Source organism: Emydura macquarii, unplaced genomic scaffold (genome assembly GCF_026122565.2).
Source record: "Emydura macquarii macquarii isolate MOO-44397 ecotype Brisbane River unplaced genomic scaffold, CSIRO-AGI_Emac_v2 contig_2205, whole genome shotgun sequence".
NCBI lineage: Eukaryota > Metazoa > Chordata > Testudines > Chelidae > Emydura > Emydura macquarii.
The window spans coordinates 16564312-16587734 of record NW_027132342.1 but is presented as its reverse complement, the minus strand read 5'-3'; the positions used below and the strand labels follow the sequence as shown (position 1 = coordinate 16587734).

At 46.9% G+C, this 23423-nt stretch overlaps 2 protein-coding genes across 3 annotated transcripts in view; both read left to right on the top strand.

Moving 5' to 3' along the window:
- The window catches only part of FAM227A (family with sequence similarity 227 member A), a 31224-nt gene extending 26876 nt beyond the window's left edge, over positions 1 to 4348 (top strand). Inside the window, exons 10-12 of the mRNA XM_067559487.1 lie at positions 1799 to 1956; positions 2928 to 3080; positions 3600 to 4348. Coding sequence (XP_067415588.1) covers positions 1799 to 1956; positions 2928 to 3080; positions 3600 to 3711 — 423 coding nt within the window. The 3' untranslated portion in view covers positions 3712 to 4348. The remainder of the gene's footprint in view (positions 1 to 1798; positions 1957 to 2927; positions 3081 to 3599) is intronic.
- Positions 4349 to 6931: 2583 nt separating this feature from the next.
- DMC1 (DNA meiotic recombinase 1) overlaps positions 6932 to 23423 on the top strand; it is a 44889-nt gene continuing 28397 nt past the window's right edge. For both annotated transcript variants that reach the window (XM_067559486.1, XM_067559485.1), the window contains exons 1-6: positions 6932 to 6954; positions 9188 to 9278; positions 10756 to 10800; positions 12228 to 12374; positions 12641 to 12723; positions 14303 to 14355. In XM_067559486.1, coding sequence (XP_067415587.1) covers positions 9222 to 9278; positions 10756 to 10800; positions 12228 to 12374; positions 12641 to 12723; positions 14303 to 14355 — 385 coding nt within the window. In that variant the 5' untranslated portion in view covers positions 6932 to 6954; positions 9188 to 9221. The remainder of the gene's footprint in view (positions 6955 to 9187; positions 9279 to 10755; positions 10801 to 12227; positions 12375 to 12640; positions 12724 to 14302; positions 14356 to 23423) is intronic.

Sequence of the window (23423 nt, the reverse complement as noted above, 5' to 3'; positions counted from 1 at the left end):
CTGTGCCACAGTTTCATTTATTTACAAAGAGTGTACACAAAGTCTTGTTTCCCTGAATACAGCAGAAACAAACAGGAAACAGTTTCCTTGTTTGCAAATACAGGTCTGCCTTTCCAACAAGCACAGTGCCCAGAGGAAGTTCTGTGTCTCAATTTTCTCCCAAGCTCGTGCTGCTTACCACTGCTTCTCTTGCTTTTTCCTGTCACGCTTACAGAGACACACACACACACAGCTGCAACCAGTCAAACTCCTAGTCCCTGCTTTTGCCAACAATCCCAGGGAAACAGGCTCACTCAGTTTTACCTTCTGATCTGCTTTGCCATGCAATTTATTGCCTTAGGTGGTAGCTTCTAATTGTTTCAGCTATCACTGCACGAGGAGACATTTAATTGCCCATTCCATTTAGCCTAAATGACAGGTGGTTAGTTCACCCATGGACTTTAACCAGGTGTGTGATTGATCAGAGACATGCTTGATGGCAGCCAGAAACCCCTTGCAGCATAACAATAGATTATGAATACACATGAAAATTAAGTAGAAGGTATAAACAAGGAAGAAAACTATACTATATCTCTCAGTTTACCTACTCCAAGATTAAAAGCTCCACTGCTGCAGTTAATATCCTCCAATAGAGATTTCTGTGCAAAACACAATTTAAGTAATTTTTGCTTTAAGGATGCTAAATTACAAAATGTGATGGCATCAGCTTCCTCACTTCAGAATAAAACAAGCTGCAAACAACAAAGGATCAATTATTTTTTGTCAAAAGTGAAGGAAGCTGGTGTTGTGTGCATTGTCATAAATATATACTTTTTAATGTATTCACATAGGTTAAAATGCGTTGAGTCCTGAACTTTGACAATGGCCAAGAGTTCACAGGGCAGTTCAGAGTGCTGTGTGTGCGCGCGCATGCGAACATGTGCAATTAAATCACCTTTTCACTTCCCCCTGGTACAGGTCTGTTGTGCATGAAACTGGTCTGTAAGGGCTGTTCTAAATTAGGCTAGCTGCCAGTGACCCCAAGGAGCTGGTATGGCAGCCTGGGATTATTGGGGCTTGCCTTCTGCACTGGCTGCAGGGAGGGGTGAGCAGCATAGAAGCCAGTTCTGTGCCATGAGACGATCTCCCTCTCCTAGCATGATCATCCCAGGGCTGGCTTCGCTGGTTTTAGGTCCACTTTTTGTCAGTGGAGGAGCACAAGCATCCAGAATGCAGCCTAGAATTGGTGACCATAGTTTCTCTCTTCTTTTTGAGTAAAACTTAGGTGAAAGTGCATTGTGCACTCTTAAGCAAAAGCATATTGTGCATTGAGTAGTTTGTTTTTCTTAAATTAGATAAAAGTGCATTGTGCATTCTCATAAGCAAAAAAGCCTTCTTATAATGTTATCTCTTTTGTCTGCTCTATGACCTATTTTGTGTAGAGTTATGGTTTATTTGCTGATTTGGTGTATAGGATATATTGATACATATATCTGTGCTTCGTCTTTGCAATACTAAGATCAGGCTTCTTGATTCCAATGTATATTTTTTATGGTGACATCGGTTATTGTACATGAAGAATTAAGTATTCCAGAATTATTATTTCACAGCCACCTATTGTAATGACTACATCGAAAATGGAGTCCCAATGGTGCCTATTATTGACAGGTTTCACTGTAGTTTCCAATGGTTTATATATTTGGGGATTATTTATCTTTCACTCAGAATATGAATCATTAGGGGCATTACATACTTTATTCTTTGGCCTCAGTTTTGGTATAATTAATGCCTCTTTTCTTTTGTTTCTTCCCCTCTCCAGTCACACCCAGCCTGTCAGGGCCCTGACTTCACTTGGCATCTCTTTAACATCAATGGACACAGCCCACTAATTCAGCATTTCCTCCAGAGCTATAATGTTGAACCACAGTCTGGACAAGACATCTTGATTCACAGGAGGGAGATTTGCAAGCCTATACCATATCCTTCTGATCGACTCAGAGAAATTAGAGATGGAAAAATCTTGTTAGGTTATATTCTATCCATTGCCCACCAGTGCAGTATTATTCCTTACAGCATATTGAATATTTGTTTGGGTTCAGTTGTAAATGTCTCAAGCTTTAAGGCTTCCCAAGTTCCCCCACTTCCATTGGGAAATTATTCCACAGGCTAACAGACCTCATACTTTGTGTTTCCTGAAAGCCAGCCTGAATTAATCACCACTCATTTTCATCCCTTTACTTTTAGCTCTATCTTCTGCCACACAGCATAATTGTCTCCCTCTTTGAGTTTGTACCCTTCATATAATTGTAGATGAGACTGCCATCCCTTTCCCATACCCCTAGACATTGCTTAGCCAAGTTATATATATTTAGTTATTTTAATCTTTCTTCATACACCAGTCCTAGCCCCTTTATCACATTTGTAATGCCCTCATACACTTCAGTTCGGGAAATAGGGGAAGGTCAGTGTCTGCTTACATGCCCTCCCCAGTCAGTGGATTGCTGGCTTAGTCTGTGTGGCTGCAGAACTTTGTTCAGTTACAGGACCAGACCTGAAGTTGAGAATGACTTCAGGATGCCAGAGGCCAGATTGAAGGAAAGAGATAGTCTATTATGTCTTGAGGCTAGGACGAAAGAGGACACATTTGTAGATTGGCTTCACACTAGCTGGCTGATGTATAACCTTGCTGATGCTAACCTTCAAAGGGATTGTTTGGTATTGAACAGGATGACAGGTTCTCACTTACAGAATAGGAAGGTTAAGAAAGCAAACATGGTGGGAGAGAGCACCTGAACAAAAGGGGAGATAAAATAGTGCCTAATTGAAAAATACATGCTTTAGCAATTCACTTCCAATCTACAGCATCCCCTACTGTTCCACTCATGATGTCCTTTAGCAAAGAAAAAAAAAGAGCAGACAAGATTTTTTTCGTTTACATTTAAAATCACGGAGTCCACCCCAACCTATGCAGATGTAATCCAACAAGGTTTTAATCATATCCGGCGGCTGGACAATGCCTTCAAAACAGTGTACCAGAGACACTGCCGAGAAATGAAGGATTTTGACCAACACCAGCGGAAAGAGAAGCAAGAATTTCTAAGGTACAAAAATGAGTGTACAGTTTCATTCCAGCATATTCTATGAAATCTGAACCCAGCTGGTGATTTTCTTGTATCTGCCACAGACGAAACCTGTTAGCTAACATTGATTCCGGAGGAGTTTCAGGGCATGAGGAAATAGGGTTTGTGGTATAACATTGGCTAATTATTCCAGAGGGGTACAGAGATGCAGTGTGGTATTCCTCTCACACTGCTTTATATGGAATCTGTGAGCTAATGCTCATTCAAGAGTAGTTTTTTAGTATAGTTTAATTTAGAAGGATGATCATGAATTTTGGTGAGGGTAACAAGTGTTATTCAGAGAGTGGGTGTGGAGGAGGTGTTGAATGCAGAGCTTTCAACATTTATGGATTTGGGGATACAGAGGTTAGTTAACGTCACTTCCAAAGTGATGGAAGAATCCACTCCTAAACTTTCTTTGATTGCTCTAGGTGATTTAAGAAATACCTTTAAACAGTTTATATTGCTTTTCTTTCTCTCCCTTGCCTCCCCACTCCACAGAACAGAGAAGCAATTGCTGTCAGAGAAAGGAGAGATGAAGAAGTTGAAACAATTGCTGACTCCTCACCTGGATGTACTCTATAGTTCTGACAAGACTTCAAGTCTGTCATAGAAGTGTCTTCATCCAGAAACAGCCAGAAGTCAAACAGCGCCCTGAGCAAACCAGAATTCATGATTCCCCCAACATAAATTGGTATAAATGTCCATTCAGACCTTCAGTTACATCCTAATGATATATTTTGGGCAGCCCAGCCAAAGCTTTCTCCATCAATTAGGAACAGGCAAACTTGAAAAAATGTGAAGATTCAGTTCAGAGAAGCACTCAAATAGTTTTAAAAGTCTGACTGATTTCTAACCTCTTTGGTCTGTAAAATTGAGCTGGAAAAAATCTCACAAGATTGCTACATTGCAAGAATGGAATGGAAGTAATATGAGGATGAAAAAAGTCACCTGAATATTCTTTAAATATAGGGTGACCATATTTCTCAAAGGGGAAACAGGACACCTCGCAAAGCTCGCCTAAGTTCCTTACTGCCCCAGAGCTGGCTCAAGCCCCTCCCCTGACCCACCACCCTCTCCTCCCCACATGGAGCTGGCCTGAGCTGCTGGCCTGAGGGCCCCCTTCCCCCCTGGCATGTGGAGTTGGCCCCAGCCACTTGTCTGAGCCCCTTCCTATGTGCAGGGCTGGTCTGAGCTGCCTGCCCAAGCCCCACTGCGCGGGGCTGGCATTGCTGCCCACTCCCCCCCATGTTCCTCAGCACCCCACTAGGGGGGCATGCCCCATTTTTTTGGCAAAACTGGGCATTTGTCCTGTTTGCTTTTGCCAACTGATGATCAGGTGGCAAGAGGAAATGGGACAAATGCTCAGTTTTGCCAAAAAATCAGGACACCCAGTACAGAGCTTAAAAGGGGGATCATCCTGGCCAAAATGGGACACATAATCACCCTATTTAAATAGTTTCATAGTTTGGTTCTGTGGCAAATATTTGAGTTGCCTTTTATTTTATGTGAACTGGCTTGGTCCCAAGCTGAAAAGCAGTGTAATTCAGACTCAGTGTATTCCCTTGCCAACAACATGTAGTGGTGGAGCCGCATTGACCAACTGCAAACCCTCCCAGACAGGAGGAAAGTTGCTGGAGAGGAGGATTTTTATCTACCACACAGGTGATAGGAAGTTCAGTTAATGATTATATAGTATTTCAAAGATGTAAAGTTTAAGTGCTATGTATCAACATAATAATTTTAGTAGCACTTTGGGAATGAGTGGTAGCCTTTCAAGCTTGGTCCACTCATCTGCCTCCTATAAGAGTCTGTCTATAAACAGGAAAAACAGGCCAAGCTTTTTTTTTAAAATAGGAGGCTAAAGTTAAGCCTTGTTTACACAGAAAAAAAATACCACCTTTTCTGCTATAATTTAGCTATTCCAGAATATCTCCCTCACATGGACACATTATTCCAAAATAAAAGTGAGCTTTGTGTGCAAAGTAGTTATTTCAGAATAAAGTCACTTTTATTCTGGAATAGTGTGTTCACATGGAGAATAGCTTATTCCACAAGAGCTATGTCGGTCAATTACCATGTGTAGCCAAGGCCCTGGGCTCCTAACCCACATTTAGATACCTAAATACGTGGCCTGATTTTCAAAAGTTCTAATCACCCAGACATTCCCACCAAAGAGGATCACAATTTACCTTTCAGTTTCTGACATGGCCAGCTCGAGATGTGTCTAAATACACTCCTACATCCCTGGGGACTGATAGGCTGGCATTTTCAAAAGTACTTTGAAAGTCATTGAGACATTTATCCAGGCAGGTAAGAGTACGATATTTGTTGCTGCTTTGACAATATGGAGAGGCAGAATGAGCTAGTGATTTATATGTGACAAACTCAGACACTACCTTCCTTTGTGACCTTAGACAAGCTACTTACATTGAAATTTTCAGAAGTGGCCCATGATTTTGCATGTCAGTTTTTGGCTGCCTAATTTGGGGCCCTTATTTGGAACTGTATGTGCAAAGCACCTTTGAAAACCAGGTCTAAGCATGGATGGGGATGGGGCAGGAGCACTGTCTCCACAAACTTCAGGCCTCAGGCAGATGTGGAATTTGCCCCCCTACCCTTCCTATTCACCTGATTGGAACTGTTCCCCCTCCCCAAATATAGAAGTCAAACTATGCCTATGGGTCTAAGATGTCTCAAGTTGTGAGCCAAAAATTGAAGCCCCAGAAATTGGCTTTATCTTTTTTCCTTCTATTTGCGAAGCTGTAAAACGAAGCTACTACCTACCTGCTTTGCAAGGGTAATGAGGATTGTTTAGTAAAATGCCTTGAAGGCAACAAAACAACTTATACATGCTATGTCTTTGTTAATATAAATAGGGCTATGTAAATTATTTAATAGAAATGTACATGCCCCTCGCTGTAGATGTAGCCCTTAGACTCCTGCTAAACAGCCTTGAGGGTTACAAAGATTGGATAAGGCAGCTGCTATAGCAGCTGCTTGGGTCTGGTGGGTCCTCCAATAAAAACTAGTTTCTAAAATGCTTTGCTCATCGGCTGGGGGGACCGCGGCCTTATTACTGGCCGGCCTGCGCCCGCCCGCCCATGGGAGAAACCCTCCCCTCTTCACGGGCCAGTCATCCTTTTATGTTCTCTTCGCCTGTCAAAGGAGCCAGAGGACGAAGGCGATTGCAAAAAACAGGCGGGGCGGCTGGACGCGGTCAAACCAAAGGCGCCTTCCAGAGGCTGGCTGAGAGCGCAGGTTGGCTCGTGCCCCGGTGTCAGGAAGGCCTGAGCCGGCATCGCTCCGTTCCCCTTCCCTTAAAAGGGGTCACAGACAGCCTCATAGGGGCGGGCAAGCAGCAGGCCACGTGGGGCAGCACCACCCCACAGCGCGAGACGAGGGTTCGCCTTAGAGGCGGAGCTGCTTGCGGGGCATCATGGGCTTTTCCACATCAGCATGAGACCCGCCCTCTTGTCTTGACCGCGCGCGAGAGAGAAACCCTGGGCGGGATGTCGGAGAGCTCGCAGGGGTGGGGCCAAAACAGACTGAGAGGTCGGAGCGGAGCGCGCCGAATCCGGGTGGGCGGGCGCGCGCCCGCGCCCCCGAGTAACCGCTGCCGACTCATTCCTCCTGTGTGCCCCTCCCTTCTCCCCCCCCCCCCGAATCCCTTTTGGCGGGAGTTTTGCGGCGGGAAAAGGGCTGCCCGTTTGTCCCTGCCGCGTCTGCAACAGCGAACAACCAACGGCCGGCGCGCGGCGGGGCGGTGACCTGAAGAGGCGGGCCCGGGGGCTGGGCTGTGGTGCTCGTGACTCTCAGCTGCTTGCCTGGGGATCTAGGGGGAGGCTGAGGTTGAGTAAGTTGAAGGGAGCCGGGCCGGCCGAGTCCCCGCCCGCTGCCTGCGTGGTGGTGGCGGGACGTAGGGCTTCCCTTCCCCTCCCCCCGCGGCAGTGCCAGGATCCATCTGCGTTTGAACCGTGCCCCTGGCTGCGGGGGGCTTCTGCCATTTTCTGCTGTTTCATAATAACCCCCCCGAAAGCGGGGCTGGAGAGAGCCATCCAAGCAAACGGGCCGGCTGGGAGCAGGGGCCGTGAAAGGGCCGCTCAGCAGCCTCTGGCAGCAGAGGAGAGCCAAGGAGCAGGGCCCGGATCAGCTGCCCACTCACCAGCCTGGGAGCCCTCTCTTGCTGCCGGAGGTGCCAGCTGCAAAACTCCCTCTCAGGGAGGATGCGGTGCCCCCTGAACTCTCTCACTGCCGCCGTCCAGAGCCTCAGACAAAGCGCCATTGGCTTCCATGCAGCTGCTCCTCTGAGTCCTGGGCTACCTACACGTTAGGTCAGCTAGCCTAGTTATTAGGGCGCCAAGCACTGTGAAAAATGTTATGATGTAGTTACTAGGTTGACCTAACTGTAGATGCATCTAATTCTTCCGTCAACCTAGCTACTGCCTCTTGGAGAGGTGGATTAGATACAATGGAGAAACTTGTTCCACTGATATGGGGGGGCCGCTACACTTCAGCACTCTAATGGCACAGTACAGCACAGTTGCTATATTGCTATAAGGTAGATAGACCCTGATAAGGCAAGCAGGATTTGCCCCTTTATTTCTTTAACATGTATCTTGGGAGGTGAAGAAATAAATATAGTGGGGCAGTAACTAGTCAAGGCTGGGGTAATACAGAAGGATTCACACTTTCTCCTCAAAGCCCCGCTGCCCCTTTATGCGACAGCCACACATTCTGTCTCAACTTTTTATCTGCCATCTCCATGCCTTGTTTCATGTTGTCCCCTGTGCTTGGAACCCTCTATATCTCAGTGCACCAGACAAACAATAATGCATGTCACGCACACACAAAGACAAAACATATACTTCAAGATAAATTCATCCTCTGGATGCATATGTGCCTAATTTTTGGAGTTGGTCTGTGTAAGATTTTAGGTATAACTCCAAATTGGCTGTGGGGCAGAGCCACGTTACCCCAGCAGGAGCACTGGAAGGCTCTCCAGAGAATAGGGGAGAGTCTAGCCTACCTACACTGCTATACCTCTTAATAGGGTATAGTTCCCCCTATAACCCTTGCTGGCCAGCAGGAAGGTAAAGACATGGCTCTGCCTACTCTGCCAATTTTGGGTTGCCATGTATCCAAAGGGGGGCAGTCCCCTTGCCCTTTTGAATGTGCAAAAAAAAATGCAGGATTATATGCATTTCAGGACAGGGAAGGAAGGATTTGGTTTTTTTTAAATGGGGAGAGGGGATTGTAACATGCCCTTTACCTTTCATATTAATTTTTTCTTCTAGTATTTGGGGGCCAGGGCCTTATTAATGTCACTAGGAAATACTTCACCTTTTGTTGTTATATTAAAGGAAAATGGATGCAGATGACTAAACTTTCATCCTTTTTAAGGCATGATGAGAGGGGACATTCTCATTACATAACTGGCAGGTAGGGTGACCAGATAGCAAGTGTGAAAAATCGAGATGGCAGTGAGGGGGAGGGGGAATAGGTGTCGATATAAGACAAAGTGCTGAATATCGGCACTGTCCCTATAAAATCAGGACATCTGCTCACCCTGCTGGCAGGGATTCCATCCATTTGTTCAGAGGAAAGAAATACATTGTGGTGCCATGTGGAGGTGTTTCAGAAACAACTTATTTTATATCTTCTTTGAATATTTTTCATTAGAAACTGAGAGAAGTCACTCTGTTTTATTTTCACTTCCAAAGAACTATCTCTGAAATTACACCATTTTTTTCTTCCTTTTTTCTCTCTCTTCATCTGCTCCACCCAGAAAGGCTCTGTGTCACATCAACCCTTCCTCCAGAAAAGGAAACCTTGCATAAGCCAACTTGGGGAGAGTGAGTCTTCTGAGAATAAAACAAGATTCTTCCTCCTTTATTGTGAATCTAAGTACCTCTGCTACATATCCAGTCCCTGTTAGCACTGGCAGTAAAAGACCAAGCTTAGATTTGAATTTGGTTTCTTATGCGGTAGCACATAGAGATGCCACTATACCATTAGATCCCTATTAAGAGCACACTCATCTAATTATGTATTTCCACTCTGATGGTATGTGTGTTTGCCTTTTTCAGTCCAGAGTGACACCTTATTGCCTGCTTTTTCACAATGAAAGCCATGGAGGATCAAGTGGTGCAAGAAGAACCAGGGTACCAGGATGATGAGGTATTTATGGATTGTGGAAAAATATGAATACATTGTATATGCTGTCCAAGAGCATCCTGCAGAATTTTTTATAGAAAAGCAGAAGTTTCTTAGATGGGGGATCATGAAAAAATCCGAGGGTGGCAGGGCAGTAAATTTGATTACAATCTAAAACAAAGAAAATCTAGATCCCCTACTCCCTGCACACCCTTATCTTTCAAGATCAAGTGTTTTTGTCAACCTCTTGAAACACACACACAAATAAATTATATAGGCTTATTATCAATACACTTTTTACTCTTACTATTACAGTAAATGTAAGGAGATCACAAAAATTTGACTCTGAATAAGGAGTCTCCAACCTGAAAAGATTGAGAAACACTATAGCAGAGCATCAGGAGGAAGACTCATAGACTGTAAGGTCAGAAGGGACCATTACGATCATCTAGTCTGACCTGCACAACGCAGGCCACAAAGCCTCACCCACTCACTCCTGTAATAGACCCCTAACCTATAACTGAGTTACTGAAGTCTTCAAATCATTATTTAAAGACTTCAGGTACAGAGAATCCACCAGCAAGTGACCCGTGCCCCATGCTGCAGAGGAAGGCAAAAAAATTCCAGGGCCTCTGCCAATCTGCCCTGGGGGAAAAATCCTTCCCAACCCCAAATAAGGTGATCAGCTAAATCCTGAGCATGTGGGCAAGAATCACCAGCAGACACTTGGAAAGAATTCTCTGTAATAACTCAGATCCCACCCTATCTAACATCCCATCAGAGGCCATTGGACATATTTATCGCTAGTAGTCAAAGATCAATTAATTGCCAAATTAGGCTGTCCCATCATACCATCCCCTCCATAAACTTATCAAGTGCAGTCTTGAAGCCAGCTAGGTTTTTTGCCCCTACTGCTCCCCTTGGAAGGCTGTTCCAGAACTTCACTCCTCTGATGGTTAGAAACGTTCATCTAATTTCAAGTCTAAACTTCCTGATGGCCAGTTTATATCCATTAGTTCATGTGTCCACATTGGTGCTGAACTTAAATAATTCCTCTCCCTCCCTGGCATTTATCCCTCTGATATATTTATAGAGAGCATTCATATCTCCCCTCAGCCTTCTTTTGGTTAGGCTAAACAAGCCAAGCTCTTTGTCTCTCCTCTCATAAGACAGATTTTCCATTCCTCAGATCATCCTAGTAGCCCTTCTCTGCACCTGTTCCAGTTTGAATTCATCTTTTTTAAACATGGGAGAGTTTCTTAGCATAATTGTTGGCTGTGTTTCTCCAGAATGTTACACAGTATGAGGACAACAGGAAATGCAGAAACCCTTCTGGTTCATCCTTTGTTGTGCTATATTTGTAGGTAGTAGGACATGTATTGTTATGAAAAAACAATCCAGGTCTAATGATTTAAAACTGACACGTTAAATTACGTAACAAAAGTGAGATATAAGTGGTTAAAAATGACCAAGATTCTACTTTTCCCCCTGCCTCCTTTAGGAATCCTTGTTTCAGGATATTGACCTGTTACAGAAACATGGAATTGTAAGTATAAGTAATAGATATTACCTAGACAATTCTGCATGGTATGTATGTTATTTAAGGATGTTACCAAGAAACACACTTATCCATAGTGATGTGCAGAATGAAGTTTCTCCCCATAACAAGTTCTAAGTAAGGCCATGTCTAAACTATGGGCACTCCAGCAGCACATCTACAGTGCTGCAGCTATGCTGCTGTAGCGCTGTCATGTAGATGCTTCCTACAGAGACGAAAGAGGTTTTTCTATCTGTACAGCCACTCTATCTCTCTGAGTGGCGGTAGCTATCTCAACGGAAGAATTCTTCTGTCAACCTAGTTGCATCTATACTAAGCATTAGGTTGGCTTAACTGTAATGCTCAAGGGTGTGAATTTTTCATACACTGAGTGCCCTGGCTATGTCAACCTAATTTTTAAGTATATACTAGGCCCAAAAGACACAGGGGGGCTGGGCAAGTTTTGTCTTTGATAGTTCACATATTAAGGGCCAGATTTTCAAAAGTGCTTAGCAGCCTGCAGCTCCTGAAAATATGGCCACTTATTTAAGTACCTAACTAAGAGCAGTTGGATGCTGCTGAGCTTTTATTTGAAAATCTGGCCATAGATTAGTTTCTGCACCAGGCAGTAGCTGTCTATAATTACTCCAATGTCTTCTGAAGCCCCTATGTTATACTGTGAGAGGCTTTGTTATGCTGTTCTCAGAATGCTGGTGAAATGTGGAGGGAGAAGTCCTGTTTGGCTGGTGAAATGGGGAGCAGTTTTCTTACTAGTTAAAAATTCCACAGGAAACTCCACCAGTAGGCTTCTCTCAATATATCTCAATGATTTATATTAAGTGTATGCTTATTATACCCCTTTAAGTATAAGACTTTTCTTATTGTTGACTGGCTTTTCTTCACTCATCCTTGTCATCATAATATGCACAAGATAAACCCTAGGAGAAGACAGAAACTTCACAATAGAAGCAATTAAGTTATCCATCATTCTCCCTAGTGTCATTTCACACAACTCCTATGCATAAATGGGGGGCACCTCCAGTTCATAGTTTTTACTCAAAGAAGGGACTTGTCTGGAGGTGACAGTTTGAAGCAGTGTCCATTAGACCGTCTGCTACGATTTTCATCTGAGTAACCTGGTGCATTGCTTCTGTTCCATTACATTTCCATTGAAGTAATGGCACACCCATTATATTCAGAAACACAGTGAATGCATTCTCTCCCAGGAGTGTCCATAACATTTGACAACAAGCAAGTATATTTTTACCTGGACATACTTAGTACATTCAGAAATAAAGCAGTTAAATCTACTTCTTTCTTAGTGAAAATAAACATACATGCAAATATACAATATAATGAGCTACAAAATCTTTCTTTACCTTCCAGTCATTGCTTTACATGAGCTAGTGATCACAGAATGTGAACTTTCTTCACAGAATGTGGCTGATATTAAAAAGCTGAAGGCCGTGGGAATTTGCACCGTCAAAGGGATCCAGATGACAACGAGGCGGGCATTATGTAATGTGAAAGGGCTTTCAGAGGCCAAAGTGGACAAGATCAAAGAAGCAGCCAACAAGCTAATTGTAAGCAAATCACATACCTAACAGTTTCAATTTAGAATGCCCCCTCCAAGATCCTTTGCCGCATTTCCCACTGCAAACATTAGAACAATCATGCTCACAAGTGTTTGTGCTTATTAGTCTGAAATCAGAGATATTACTTTATAGTCAACCTGACAGGTTCAGCCAGATGAGTGAGGTCAACGAGGAGAATGGATTTTGGCTGAGGATATCACATTCTTATGTAAGTATCAGACCAAACTGAATAATTTCCTGTGGTGGTCCCCTAGGAACCAGGATTCTTGACTGCCTTTGAGTACAGTGAGAAGCGGAAGATGGTGTTCCATATCACCACTGGAAGCCAGGAATTTGAGTAAGTTTCTCTCTATTTAGTTTCTCTCCCTGGCTTGCCCAAATTTTTAGAGTAATCATATTCCTTTTCGCCAGCTAGCCACAAAAATACTTTTAGAGACAAATGTTCAGTTAGGGCACAGTGGGTGCACTTGCAGAAAAGCAAGTGGAAGTGAATCATCTAACCCTGCTCAAAGTAGGGTTGGGTGACACCGTGGTAAAAAGCCTGATTCCTGCTTACTCTACAGTTTCCACTATTGCTACTACCTGTGGAACTGCAGTGCTGGTGAATTGTAGGACCTAAATATGACAGTGTAGATTCAACCTTTTTGTATGCTAATCAAACTGTGCACACATGATAGTTTCATGACAATAGCATGCACCTCAAATCTAATTTCAAATAATAAAAGTACTAGCTGACCCTGTTTATTTTGCTTCAGGTTTATTTTGCAAGAAAACCTGAAAAAAATTCTCAGAGTTTATCCATTTTCCCAGAAGTGACACAGTCTATGTGCAATGTGGTGGAATGGTTCAGCAGCAAAACCCCAGTCTGAATCAGAAAGGACTCTTTCTCAAAATGTAGGAGCAGACTGTTTGGTTCTTGCATGCATGTGCACAAGGCTTTCCTCCCTTGTGTGTTCTGCAGAGGTGCCAGGCAAAGTTACAATCCCGGTACTGCCTTAACTACTGCTTCAAGCACCCCCACTTTGCTAATCATCCTACAGGGGACAAAGAGGAGGTAGATACCTTCACACACTGTCTTCATATCAAAACAGCTGAATGTGCAGGGCAGCGCACTTGCACCCTTCTAAGGGGTAGTGCAACTAGTGCATTCCTTTACCTTCCTGGAGCTTTAAGAAGCATCGTGTCTAAAGGAGTTCTTTCTGGGTTGGTGCAGCTTCACACCATTCTTAACAGTGTCTTGTGCCTTAAAGGTAAACTCTGGATCTCTTTTCTTGAGAGGTAGTGTGTGGTGCTTACAACAGCAAGTAAAAATGGTTAAACATAAGCAGAAAATAAATAGAAAATTTGAATAACTTAATAGATTAGGTTTCATATCAAATCCCATGACCAATTGTTAGTGGAGCTTTATCTTCCTAAAGAGATTTTCTCTTTTCTACAAAAACGAGAGTCCTGCAGCACTTTAAAGACGAACAAATTTAATTTCTGCAGGCATAAACTTTCATGGGCTTCAACCCGTTCATCAGGTGCATCTGATGAAGTGGGTTGCAGCCCACAAAAGCTTTTGCCTGCAGAAATTAAATTTGTTAGTCTTGAAAGTGCTACAGGACTCTCGTTTTTGCTGTATACAGACTAACACGGCTATCCCTCTGGAACTTTCTCTTTTCTATTTCCCAAGTGACCCCACTGCTCTTGTAGATTTTCTCCTAAGCACCTGTATAAGGGGAAGGGGAAGCCGAGACAGTTAATACCCATTATACCAGGGATCATATGGTGCCCCTGCACCCTATCGCATCATGAGTTAAGTGCAAAGCCTTTTGGATGAGAAGAGTATTCTTACAGTGGCAGAGATTCCATTTTTGACATTACTCTCATGACTGTGAGCACTTCAATATGCTTAACTCTTTCTCTCCCTCCAGTAAACTATTAGGTGGTGGGATTGAAAGCATGGCAATCACAGAGGCCTTTGGAGGTGAGTGAACCATATTAAATTGATTTTATTGATTGGATTACCAACAGAAAGTTGCAGCAGATGTTTAGGTTTTAAACTTGCAAGCTACACTATGTCTATCAAATCCTTATCACACTGTATCTGAAAAGATGGAGGTTCAGGCTCAACTGTAGTGAATGGTCTCTTTCCAGGGCTGATGTAAGCAGAAAGAATCCCATCTTTGTTGGTGTTTTCCATTGTTCTTCTTCAGTTGCTGCAGATGAGAGTTGAGCTGGGTAACGCTCAGATCTGGGGTCGTGCTGGTTCAGTATGATATACCATTATGAACAGTGTTGCTTGTGAAACATTCTCCCATTTTGCTTCTCCATTTCTTCCCAGTAATGAAACTTGGTTGTGAGATATCCTGCTTATACATACTCTGTGTGTGTTATATTCTCAAGAAGAATCAAAATTTAAAGTTTAGCCCACAATAAGAGAGCACTATTGTAATTCAAAGAGATGTGTAAATATTTGCACTCAGCTTCCATATTCATTAGCTCTACTACAGGCAAAACTCACAGCATAAAGCAACATAAAGCATGCAGATCCATAGATGTGACTTATGTCATTTGGTGTCAACATACAGAATTCAAATGAGATATGGGCAAATAAAGCAATGACCTTCATATAAGATTTAGAAAGTAAGCTATTATTACAGCAAAAGTCAATCCGTCAGATCAAAAGACTTCAGCAGCAATAACTACAGTTTATCAATATAGCACATCTTCCCTTTTAAAAAGTGTCCTTGAGACTTGAACAGTTTGATGAAAGATTTTCTGGACATGTTGTCTTAAAATATTATCTGCTGGTCTTTAAAGGAATACCATAAAGGAATACTTGAAATCTAGATAAAATGAGTTAAAAGTTGTTTCAGGTGTTACTCCTGTCCTTGAGTCTCTTGACCAATGTTTCTGGGTTTAAAATAACTTTTTAAAAATTGATTTTCTGTTCCCTGCTGTTATGTGGAAGACCCACACAATTGACAATGGAAAATAACTATCTGATTGGATAAGGGAAATAGTGAAAATAATTATAGACAAAGTGCTGTCAAATGTACAAAGTAAGCAAACTGGAAAAAAAAAAGATTTTTTTAAAAACCTTTTAGCTATTCCATATTTAGGTATTACTTGTAAAATTAGTAATTAAAATATTTTAGACAGAAATACTATATGATTTTTAATTGATTATATCCATTTAAAACCAATGCTAATATTTCCCTTTAAGTGCAACACATCTCTGCAGCAAATGGAATTCTTTGTAGCTTGATTACAATTATTAGTGTACTGTTTATCTATGTTTCTTTGAGAAACAGTTTCAGATTCATCATTCTTGTCACCAGTAAGATGTATTGGTGTGTGCTAGATTTGCTGCATTCTTACACAAGTGAGAGTGGCAATCACACCACAATTTGGATTATTAGTGTTGTATTAAATCTGAGCAAAGTTTACCATTTAATCCACTTTGTCAGTTTTCACTGGTGCAATGCCAGTGGAACAGCAAGCACTAGTGTAGCCATTGCATCAATGCAATTGGTCTCTCAGTACAATCACAGAATGCTCTAGTACATCCTTTAGTAATAACTTTGAGAGTTCATGGCAGTGGTATTGGCACCTGTCAAGATGGCTCCGTGTGACACAACAACAGTTGTGGCTGTACATGGCTCCACAATCCCCTCCCTTACTTTCAGGACAGTCCAAAAGCAAATGAGGCAGTATTTGGGTGGTTTCAGCTCTTCCCAGTCACCTCTCCTGAGACCCCTGCCCTCAGAATAGCAGTGAAGAACACAAGATAACATAAAATACAAATTTACAAAACATGTAACTCTTCCCCCCCGCCCCCTCTTTTTTTTAAAATTCCCATGGACATTATTCACTTATTCTATCTTCGAGTGATTGCTCATATGCATTCCAATTAGGTGTGTGCGCGCCCCGTGCACAGATTCCCGGAACCTTTTTCCTTAGCACACCCACAGGGCCGGGTACGGCGCCCCCTGGAGTGCCGCGCTCATGTCGCGGTATATAGGGCACTGCCGGCCCCGCGGGTCCCCAGTTCCTTCTTTCCGCCTCTGACGGTTGCTGGAACTTCTGCCCCTTGCTATTGCAAGCAGCAGTCCTTAGCTTATCGTTCTTGGTCAACAACCATTACTGTTAATTTAGTTTTCTTTTTGTTATTCAAAAAAAGTCAATTGGTGACTGTGTTACTAGTTAAGTGCCCTTAAGGGCTCCTGCGGAGTCATGCCTGGCTCCACAGGCTTCAAGAGTTGTACTCTTTGCTCTAAGCAATTTCCAGTGAGTGACCCTCATGATCGCTGCCTTCATTGCCTCGAGGAGCAGCACCGAAAAGACAAGTGCCGAATCTGTAAGTCATTTAAGCCTCGCACCCAAAAAGAATGGGACGCGAGACTGAAGGCTTTACTTATGGAGTCCGCGCTGCGCCCGGCCTCCGAGCCGTCGAGATCCCTGGCACCGAGCGTCTCTTCGGTGCAGAGTGTGCCTCCGGCACCGGCAGCGGCACCGAAATCCTTGGTGCCGACTAAGAAGAAGAAGCGGTCGGAGATCCCTTCGACGGACTCTTCCCTGCGGCCACCTAAGCAGGGAGCTGTCCCGGAGACACCCCAGCCACGTGCCGTGGAGGCTCCTCTGGCACCGGTGTCTCCTCGTAGGGAGCCTCCCCCAACTCATGCGAGTGGGGGAGCGCCTCTACAAGGGCTGTCGACGCCGGAGGGACAAGGGACCTGCGTCTCGGGGCAAACCCGCGCTGGGTGGCCCCGGTGGGTGGAGGAAACACCGCTCCCGATCCTCGCCCAGACGGTCAAGGAGGGTGGAGAGTCGCTCCCCTCCGAGCTCCGACTCTCAGTCATCGAGCGCCTCGGCACCGCGGCACTGGGGGCGGTCAAGAGGCCCCAAGAGCCGACGCAGAAGCTCCAGCGCCGGCTCCAGCACCGATTGCAGCTCAGGCTCGAGCACCCCGGTGCGGGAAACATCTCGGCACCACACCGGCTTGCCTATTGGCAGCCCCGGTCACCATCACAGACTGATGGCACCGGGCCAGGAGGTTCTGCCGAGCACCCTTGCTATGGCACCGGACACTGCGTTGTCAGCATCAGCACCACCTCCACCTGTTACAGCACCGGCAGCCTCCCCGACGGGAAGAGCACCGATGCCGCTGGTGCCCCTAAGCGCTCCGGCACCGCCGTACCCGGTACCGCCATACCCCACGTCGTCGGTACCGATGTTACCGGCACCGACGCATTCTGTGATGACGACCTCGGTACTATCACAACAGGAACTGATGACTTTGGTACCGACGCACTCGGCACCGGTGGGACCGGCACCGGCCCTGATGACACTGGCACCGACCCTCTCGGCACCGATGAGACCGGCACCGATTCCCTTGGCTCCGACGATACCGGCGTACTCTACGCTCGATCCTGGCACGGTACCGACTGGCGCGGTGACGGCGGGAAAGCCGCGTTCCCGCTCAGAATCCCCGGCACATAGCCGCAGACATCGCCGTTTGCACTCCAGAGGTGGCAAGCGGCGTTACAAGAGGTCATGCCATAGACATAGGAGATCCAGCTCCTCTAGCTGGTGGTCTTCTAGACGGTGCCACAGGCGTAGACACGTCTCGACCTCTTCTTCCTCACGAAGCCGCTCCCCGCCTAAAGGCCGTAAAAGGCGGTCCGTGGGCTCTGGCCACCGTGACAGACATGGGGAGGCCTTTCAGTACCCAATTCCGGGCTAGGCCCAAGGCCCTTGGCAAGGGCCATACTGGGGTCCATGGGGCTCCCATCCTACCCAGGGGGTGGAGTTACTCCATTCGGGGGTGGTTCAGCCTCCACCACCCCCAATTCAACCAGCTCCGCACGTGCCCTCAGAAGCAGAGTCTGACCCTGAGGAGGGCCCCTCTACAGGGCCTACTCCCTTATCCTCCTCGTCGTCTCCTGACGAAGGGACCTCGAGGGATCATAAGTCGCCCCTTTTTGATTTTCGGGCGCATCAAGACCTCCTTAAGAGGGTAGCCAATAATCTGGGTCAAACCCTTAAGGAAATGTCCGAGGAGGACGATCCCCTCTTTGGGCCTTCAGGGTCATCTGGGCCCTCTCGAGTGGCCCTTCCAGTTCATGACAGAGTCATGAAAATAGTTAAGGTGGTTTGGCAGACGCCCTCTTCTGTTCCCCCTACATCTAAGGGAACGGAGAGGAAATACTATGTCCCCAAGGAAAACTTTGAGTTCCTTTATAACCACCCTGCCCCGGGAACTCTAGTAGTGGATGCGGCCAACCAAAGAGACCGCCAGGGGGGTCAGGGAAGTACTCCCAAAGACAAGGAGGGAAAAAAATTAGACCTCTTTGGCCGCAAGGTTTACTCCACTGCCGCCTTACAATTGAGGGTAGCCAACCACCAGGCGCTTCTGGGTAAATACAACCAGAACTTGTGGGCCTCCCTGCACCGCTTAGTTGCAGTGCTTCCCCCGGATCAAGCTGCAGACCTCGCCACTGTGGCTCAGGAGGGAGAGGTTGTGGCCCAAGCAGCCTTACAGTCGGCTAGTGATGCCGCAGACACTGCAGGCAGGGCGATGGCTTTGGCCATCGTCATGCGCCGCTGCTCATGGTTGCAGGCTTCTGGGCTGTCTACTGAGGTCCAGCAAGCCATTCAGGACCTGCCATTTGAGGGGTCAGGCCTCTTTTCTGAGAGGACCGATGACAGGTTGCATGCCCTAAAGGATTCTAGGGCCACCCTTAGGTCCCTGGGACTCTACACCCCCCAGACATCGGGACGTCAGTCTCGACCTCAACCTCAACGCCGTCCGCCCCCCCCACCCAGGCCACCTCCTAGGGCCACCCAACCAAGGAGGGGTCGGGAGCGGTTTAGAGGGCCCAATCGCCGGGACCAGCAGGGCTCTTCGGCACAGGCGCAGCAGGGTGGCAAGCCTGGATCCGGAAACGGTAATAAACGCTTTTGACAGCGGTTTTCAGGTTGGCACTCTTCCTTTTCCCCTGGAAGTTAGCCGGCCCTTTGAAAACAGGCTTCGGCCATACTATCACGCCTGGGAGACAATTACTACGGACCGCTGGGTTCTGGGGGTGGTCCTTAACGGATATGCCCTTCATCTCATGGCCTTTCCCCCGAATTCTCCTCCTTCCCCATCCCCCTTAGGGGTCCCAGCTCACGAACACCTGCTCGTGCAAGAGGTTCACTCCCTTTTGCGACTAGGCGCTGTAGAGGAGGTTCCGCGAGGAGAAAGGGGAAGGGGTTTTTACTCCAGGTATTTCCTGGTCCCCAAGGCCAAGGGAGGTCTGAGACCTATACTGGACCTCCGTCGCCTGAATAGGTTTATTAGACGAATTAAATTTCGTATGGTCTCCTTGGCTTCTATAATCCCTGCCTTAGATCCCGGGGATTGGTACGTTGCCCTGGATTTGAAGGATGCGTACTTTCACATCTCCATTTTGCCAGGACACAGGAAGTTCCTGAGATTCAGGATCAGGGGAGATCATTATCAATTCACGGCTCTCCCATTTGGCCTGTCTTCGGCTCCTAGGGTTTTTACCAAATGTATGGCGGTGGTGGCGGCCCACCTCCGCCGCAGTGGGGTACAGATTTTCCCTTACCTGGATGACTGGCTCATCAAGGGCAGATCCAGAATCCATGTCCAGAACAGCCTTGAGCTAACTTGTGCCACATGCACCAGACTGGGGTTGCTCATTAATGTGCAGAAGTCCACACTTACCCCGGTGCAGCGCATAGATTTCATAGGAGCTACCCTAGACGCTAAATGCGCAAGAGCCTTCCTCCCACAGCCCCGATTTCAGGCGATGGGTTCCATTATTGCGGACCTTTGCAGGTCCCCTACGACGACAGCCAGGCATTGCCTACAGCTGTTGGGGCATATGGCAGCTTCCACGTACGTGGTTAAGCTGGCACATTTCAAGTTAAGACCTCTACAGGCTTGGTTGGCTTCGGTCTATGCCCCTTCTAGACATTTACTGACCAAGGTGGTCACGGTTCCCCCACAGGTGCTGTCCTCCCTCGAATGGTGGAGGACTCCGAGGGAGGTGCTCAAGGGAGTCCCGTTCACAGACCTGACTCCGTCAGTGGTTCTTATCACGGATGCCTCGGATGTGGGATGGGGAGCCCACATCAGCAGAGACCTAGGTACCCAAGGGTTGTGGTCTCTGGCGGAGAGAGCCCTGCATATCAACGTTCGAGAGCTCAGAGCAGTCTGGCTGGCCTGCAAGACCTTCCTCAGATTCCTGAGGGGCAAGGTGGTGCAAGTCCTCACAGACAACACCGCAGCCATGTTCTACATGAACAGGCAGGGGGGAGCACGTTCCTCGGCCCTGTGCCGGGAAGCTACACATCTATGGGATTTTGCAGTGAGACACGACTTTCATTTAGTCGCCTCTCACCTCCCTGGGAGCAGGAACGATGAGGCAGATCGCCTCAGCAGATCGTTCTCACCCCGACACGAATGGTCATTGCATCCGGAGGTAGAGACTTCAATCTTCCGAGAGTGGGGCACTCCCCAACTGGACCTGTTCGCGTCATCTTTGAACAGGAAGTGCCCGAGATACTGCTCGCTTCGAGGTCGTGAGCCGGGCTCCTTGTCCGATGCTTTCCTAATACAGTGGGTGGGGGGTCTGATGTAGGCATTTCCCCCCATTCCGCTCCTCCCTCAAGTCCTGCTCAAAATCAAGAGGGACAGAGCGAACATCATTCTGATTGCCCCAGCGTGGCTGAGGCAGTACTGGTACAGTACCCTGATCGACCTCTCCATCGCTACTCCGATCACGCTCCCCAGGCGATACGACCTGCTTTCCCAGAACCGGGGCGCTTGTTGCACCCGGACCTGGACCCCCTCCACCTGACGGCCTGGAGACTCTCTGGCTGACGGAGGGAGAAAGGGCCTGCTCCTTGCAGGTCCAACACATTCTGCAGGAATGTAGCAGGAAACCCTCCACACAGTTTACATACCGGGCAAAGTGGAGGCGCTTTATTAATTGGGCAGAGGACAAGGGTATCTCCCCAGACAGCTCTCCCATACAGGTGGTCCTGGAATACCTTCTACACCTTAAAACTCAGGGCCTAGCCCTGGCCTCCCTAAAGGTACACCTGGCGGCCATCTCGGCCTTCCATCGGCCGATGGAGGGGCGTTCCCTTTTTTCCCACCCCATGTCCGTCAGATTCCTTAAAGGGGTTGAAAGGGTGTTTCCACAGGTTCGAGACCCCATCCCTCCCTGGGATTTAAACCTGGTCCTTTCCATGTTAACAGGACCCCCCTTCGAGCCCATGGCCACATGCTCCCTATTGGTCCTTTCTTGGAAGGTATCCTTCCTGGTGGCCATCACTTCGGCCAGAAGGATCTCCAAAATAAGGGCATTGACATTGGAGCCCCCATACACTGTCTTCTATAAAGATAAGGTCAGGCTGCGACCCCACCTGGCCTTCCTGCCCAAGGTAGTGTCCCAATTCCACTATAATCAGGACATCTTCCTCCCTGTGTTTTTCCCTAAACCGCATGGGTCAGCGAATGAGCGCAGGTGGCGCACTCTGGATGTCAGACGGGCCCTGGCACACTACTTGGAGAGAACCAGGCCCTTCCGAAAGTCCACGCAATTATTTGTAGCGGTAGCAGACCGTATGAAGGGCTCTCCCGTCTCCACCCAGCGAATCTGATCATGGATTGTAGCCTGTATTAAGACATGTTACGAACGGGCAGGAGTGCCCCTGCCTGGCCCTGTGAAGGCGCATTCGACCTGAGCCCAAGCCTCTTCGGCAGCCTTCCTAGAGAGCGTGCCTCTGCAAGATATCTGCAGAGCAGCGACCTGGTCGTCGGTACATACCTTTACGACCCATTATGCCATTGTTGAACAGGCGAGGGAGGATGCAGCAGTCAGCAGAGCCGTGCTGAATAGAGCTGCTCGCCAGTGACTCCTACCTGCCGCCGAGAGTATGGCTACTTAATCACCTAATTGGAATGCATATGAGCAATCACTCAAAGATAGAAAACAGGGTTACTTACCAGTAACTGTTCTTCGAGATGTGTTGCTCATATCCATTCCAAACCCACCCTCCGTCCCCGCTGCCGGAGTCGGCAGAAAGAAGGGACTGGGGACCCGTGGGGCCGGCAGTGCCCTATATACCACGACATGAACGCGGCACTCCAGGGGGCGCCGTACCCGGCCCTGCGGGTGTGCTAAGGAAAAAGATTCCGGGAATCTGTGCACGTGGCGCGCACACACCTAATTGGAATGGATATGAGCAACACATCTCGAAGAACAACAGTTACTGATAAGTAACCCTGTTTTCCAGGGAGATGTGCCAGGGACTATGGTATAGATGCAACAATCCATAGGCCCTGCAATACTTGCAGTGGGTATTCTATGTGGACAAAGTGTATCGTGCACAACCAAAACAAGATGCCAAGTGTAGACACACTGCACCAGGGTGATCAAATGGTGTAAATTACAATGGTGCAATTCTCTAGTGTACCAACAGCTTTGGAGAGCAAAGCAGTGGCTATAATAGGTTCTGGGATTGTGCACACGGCTTCTGATATTGTACCCATTTGATTGAAAAGAAAGGTAGGCCTGGTCATCAGTCAGTTAATCTAACACCTTCAACAGGACTTAACATTTTTCCAACAGTGCTTTGGAGCTGATATTGCTGTTGGCTGGATGTAACCACTGCCCTTCATTTAAGACAGTTGTAAGAAGACATTAAGCTCCTTTATGGAAGCAAGTAGCTGAAACAACAGGGGCCTGTGGCAGAGTAGAGGGTGACAAGCCCCTCAGTGCCTCTGCCACCCCAACCCAGCTGGATGGGCTGGGGCAAAGCGGGCCAGCAGGGCCACAGACAACAAAGAGGAGTGAGCAACAGCTGAATGCTCTGATTAGAGAGAGCCAGAACCTTGCCTAAGGACAGGAGGCAAGAGAGAACAGCTGTCTCCCTAGCTGGGGAGGCTATATAAGCTAGCTAGGGAGAAACCAGGGAGAGGTGTGGCCAGGGAGGAGGGCAGGAACCCTGCTACTCTTTGTTTGCCTCCTG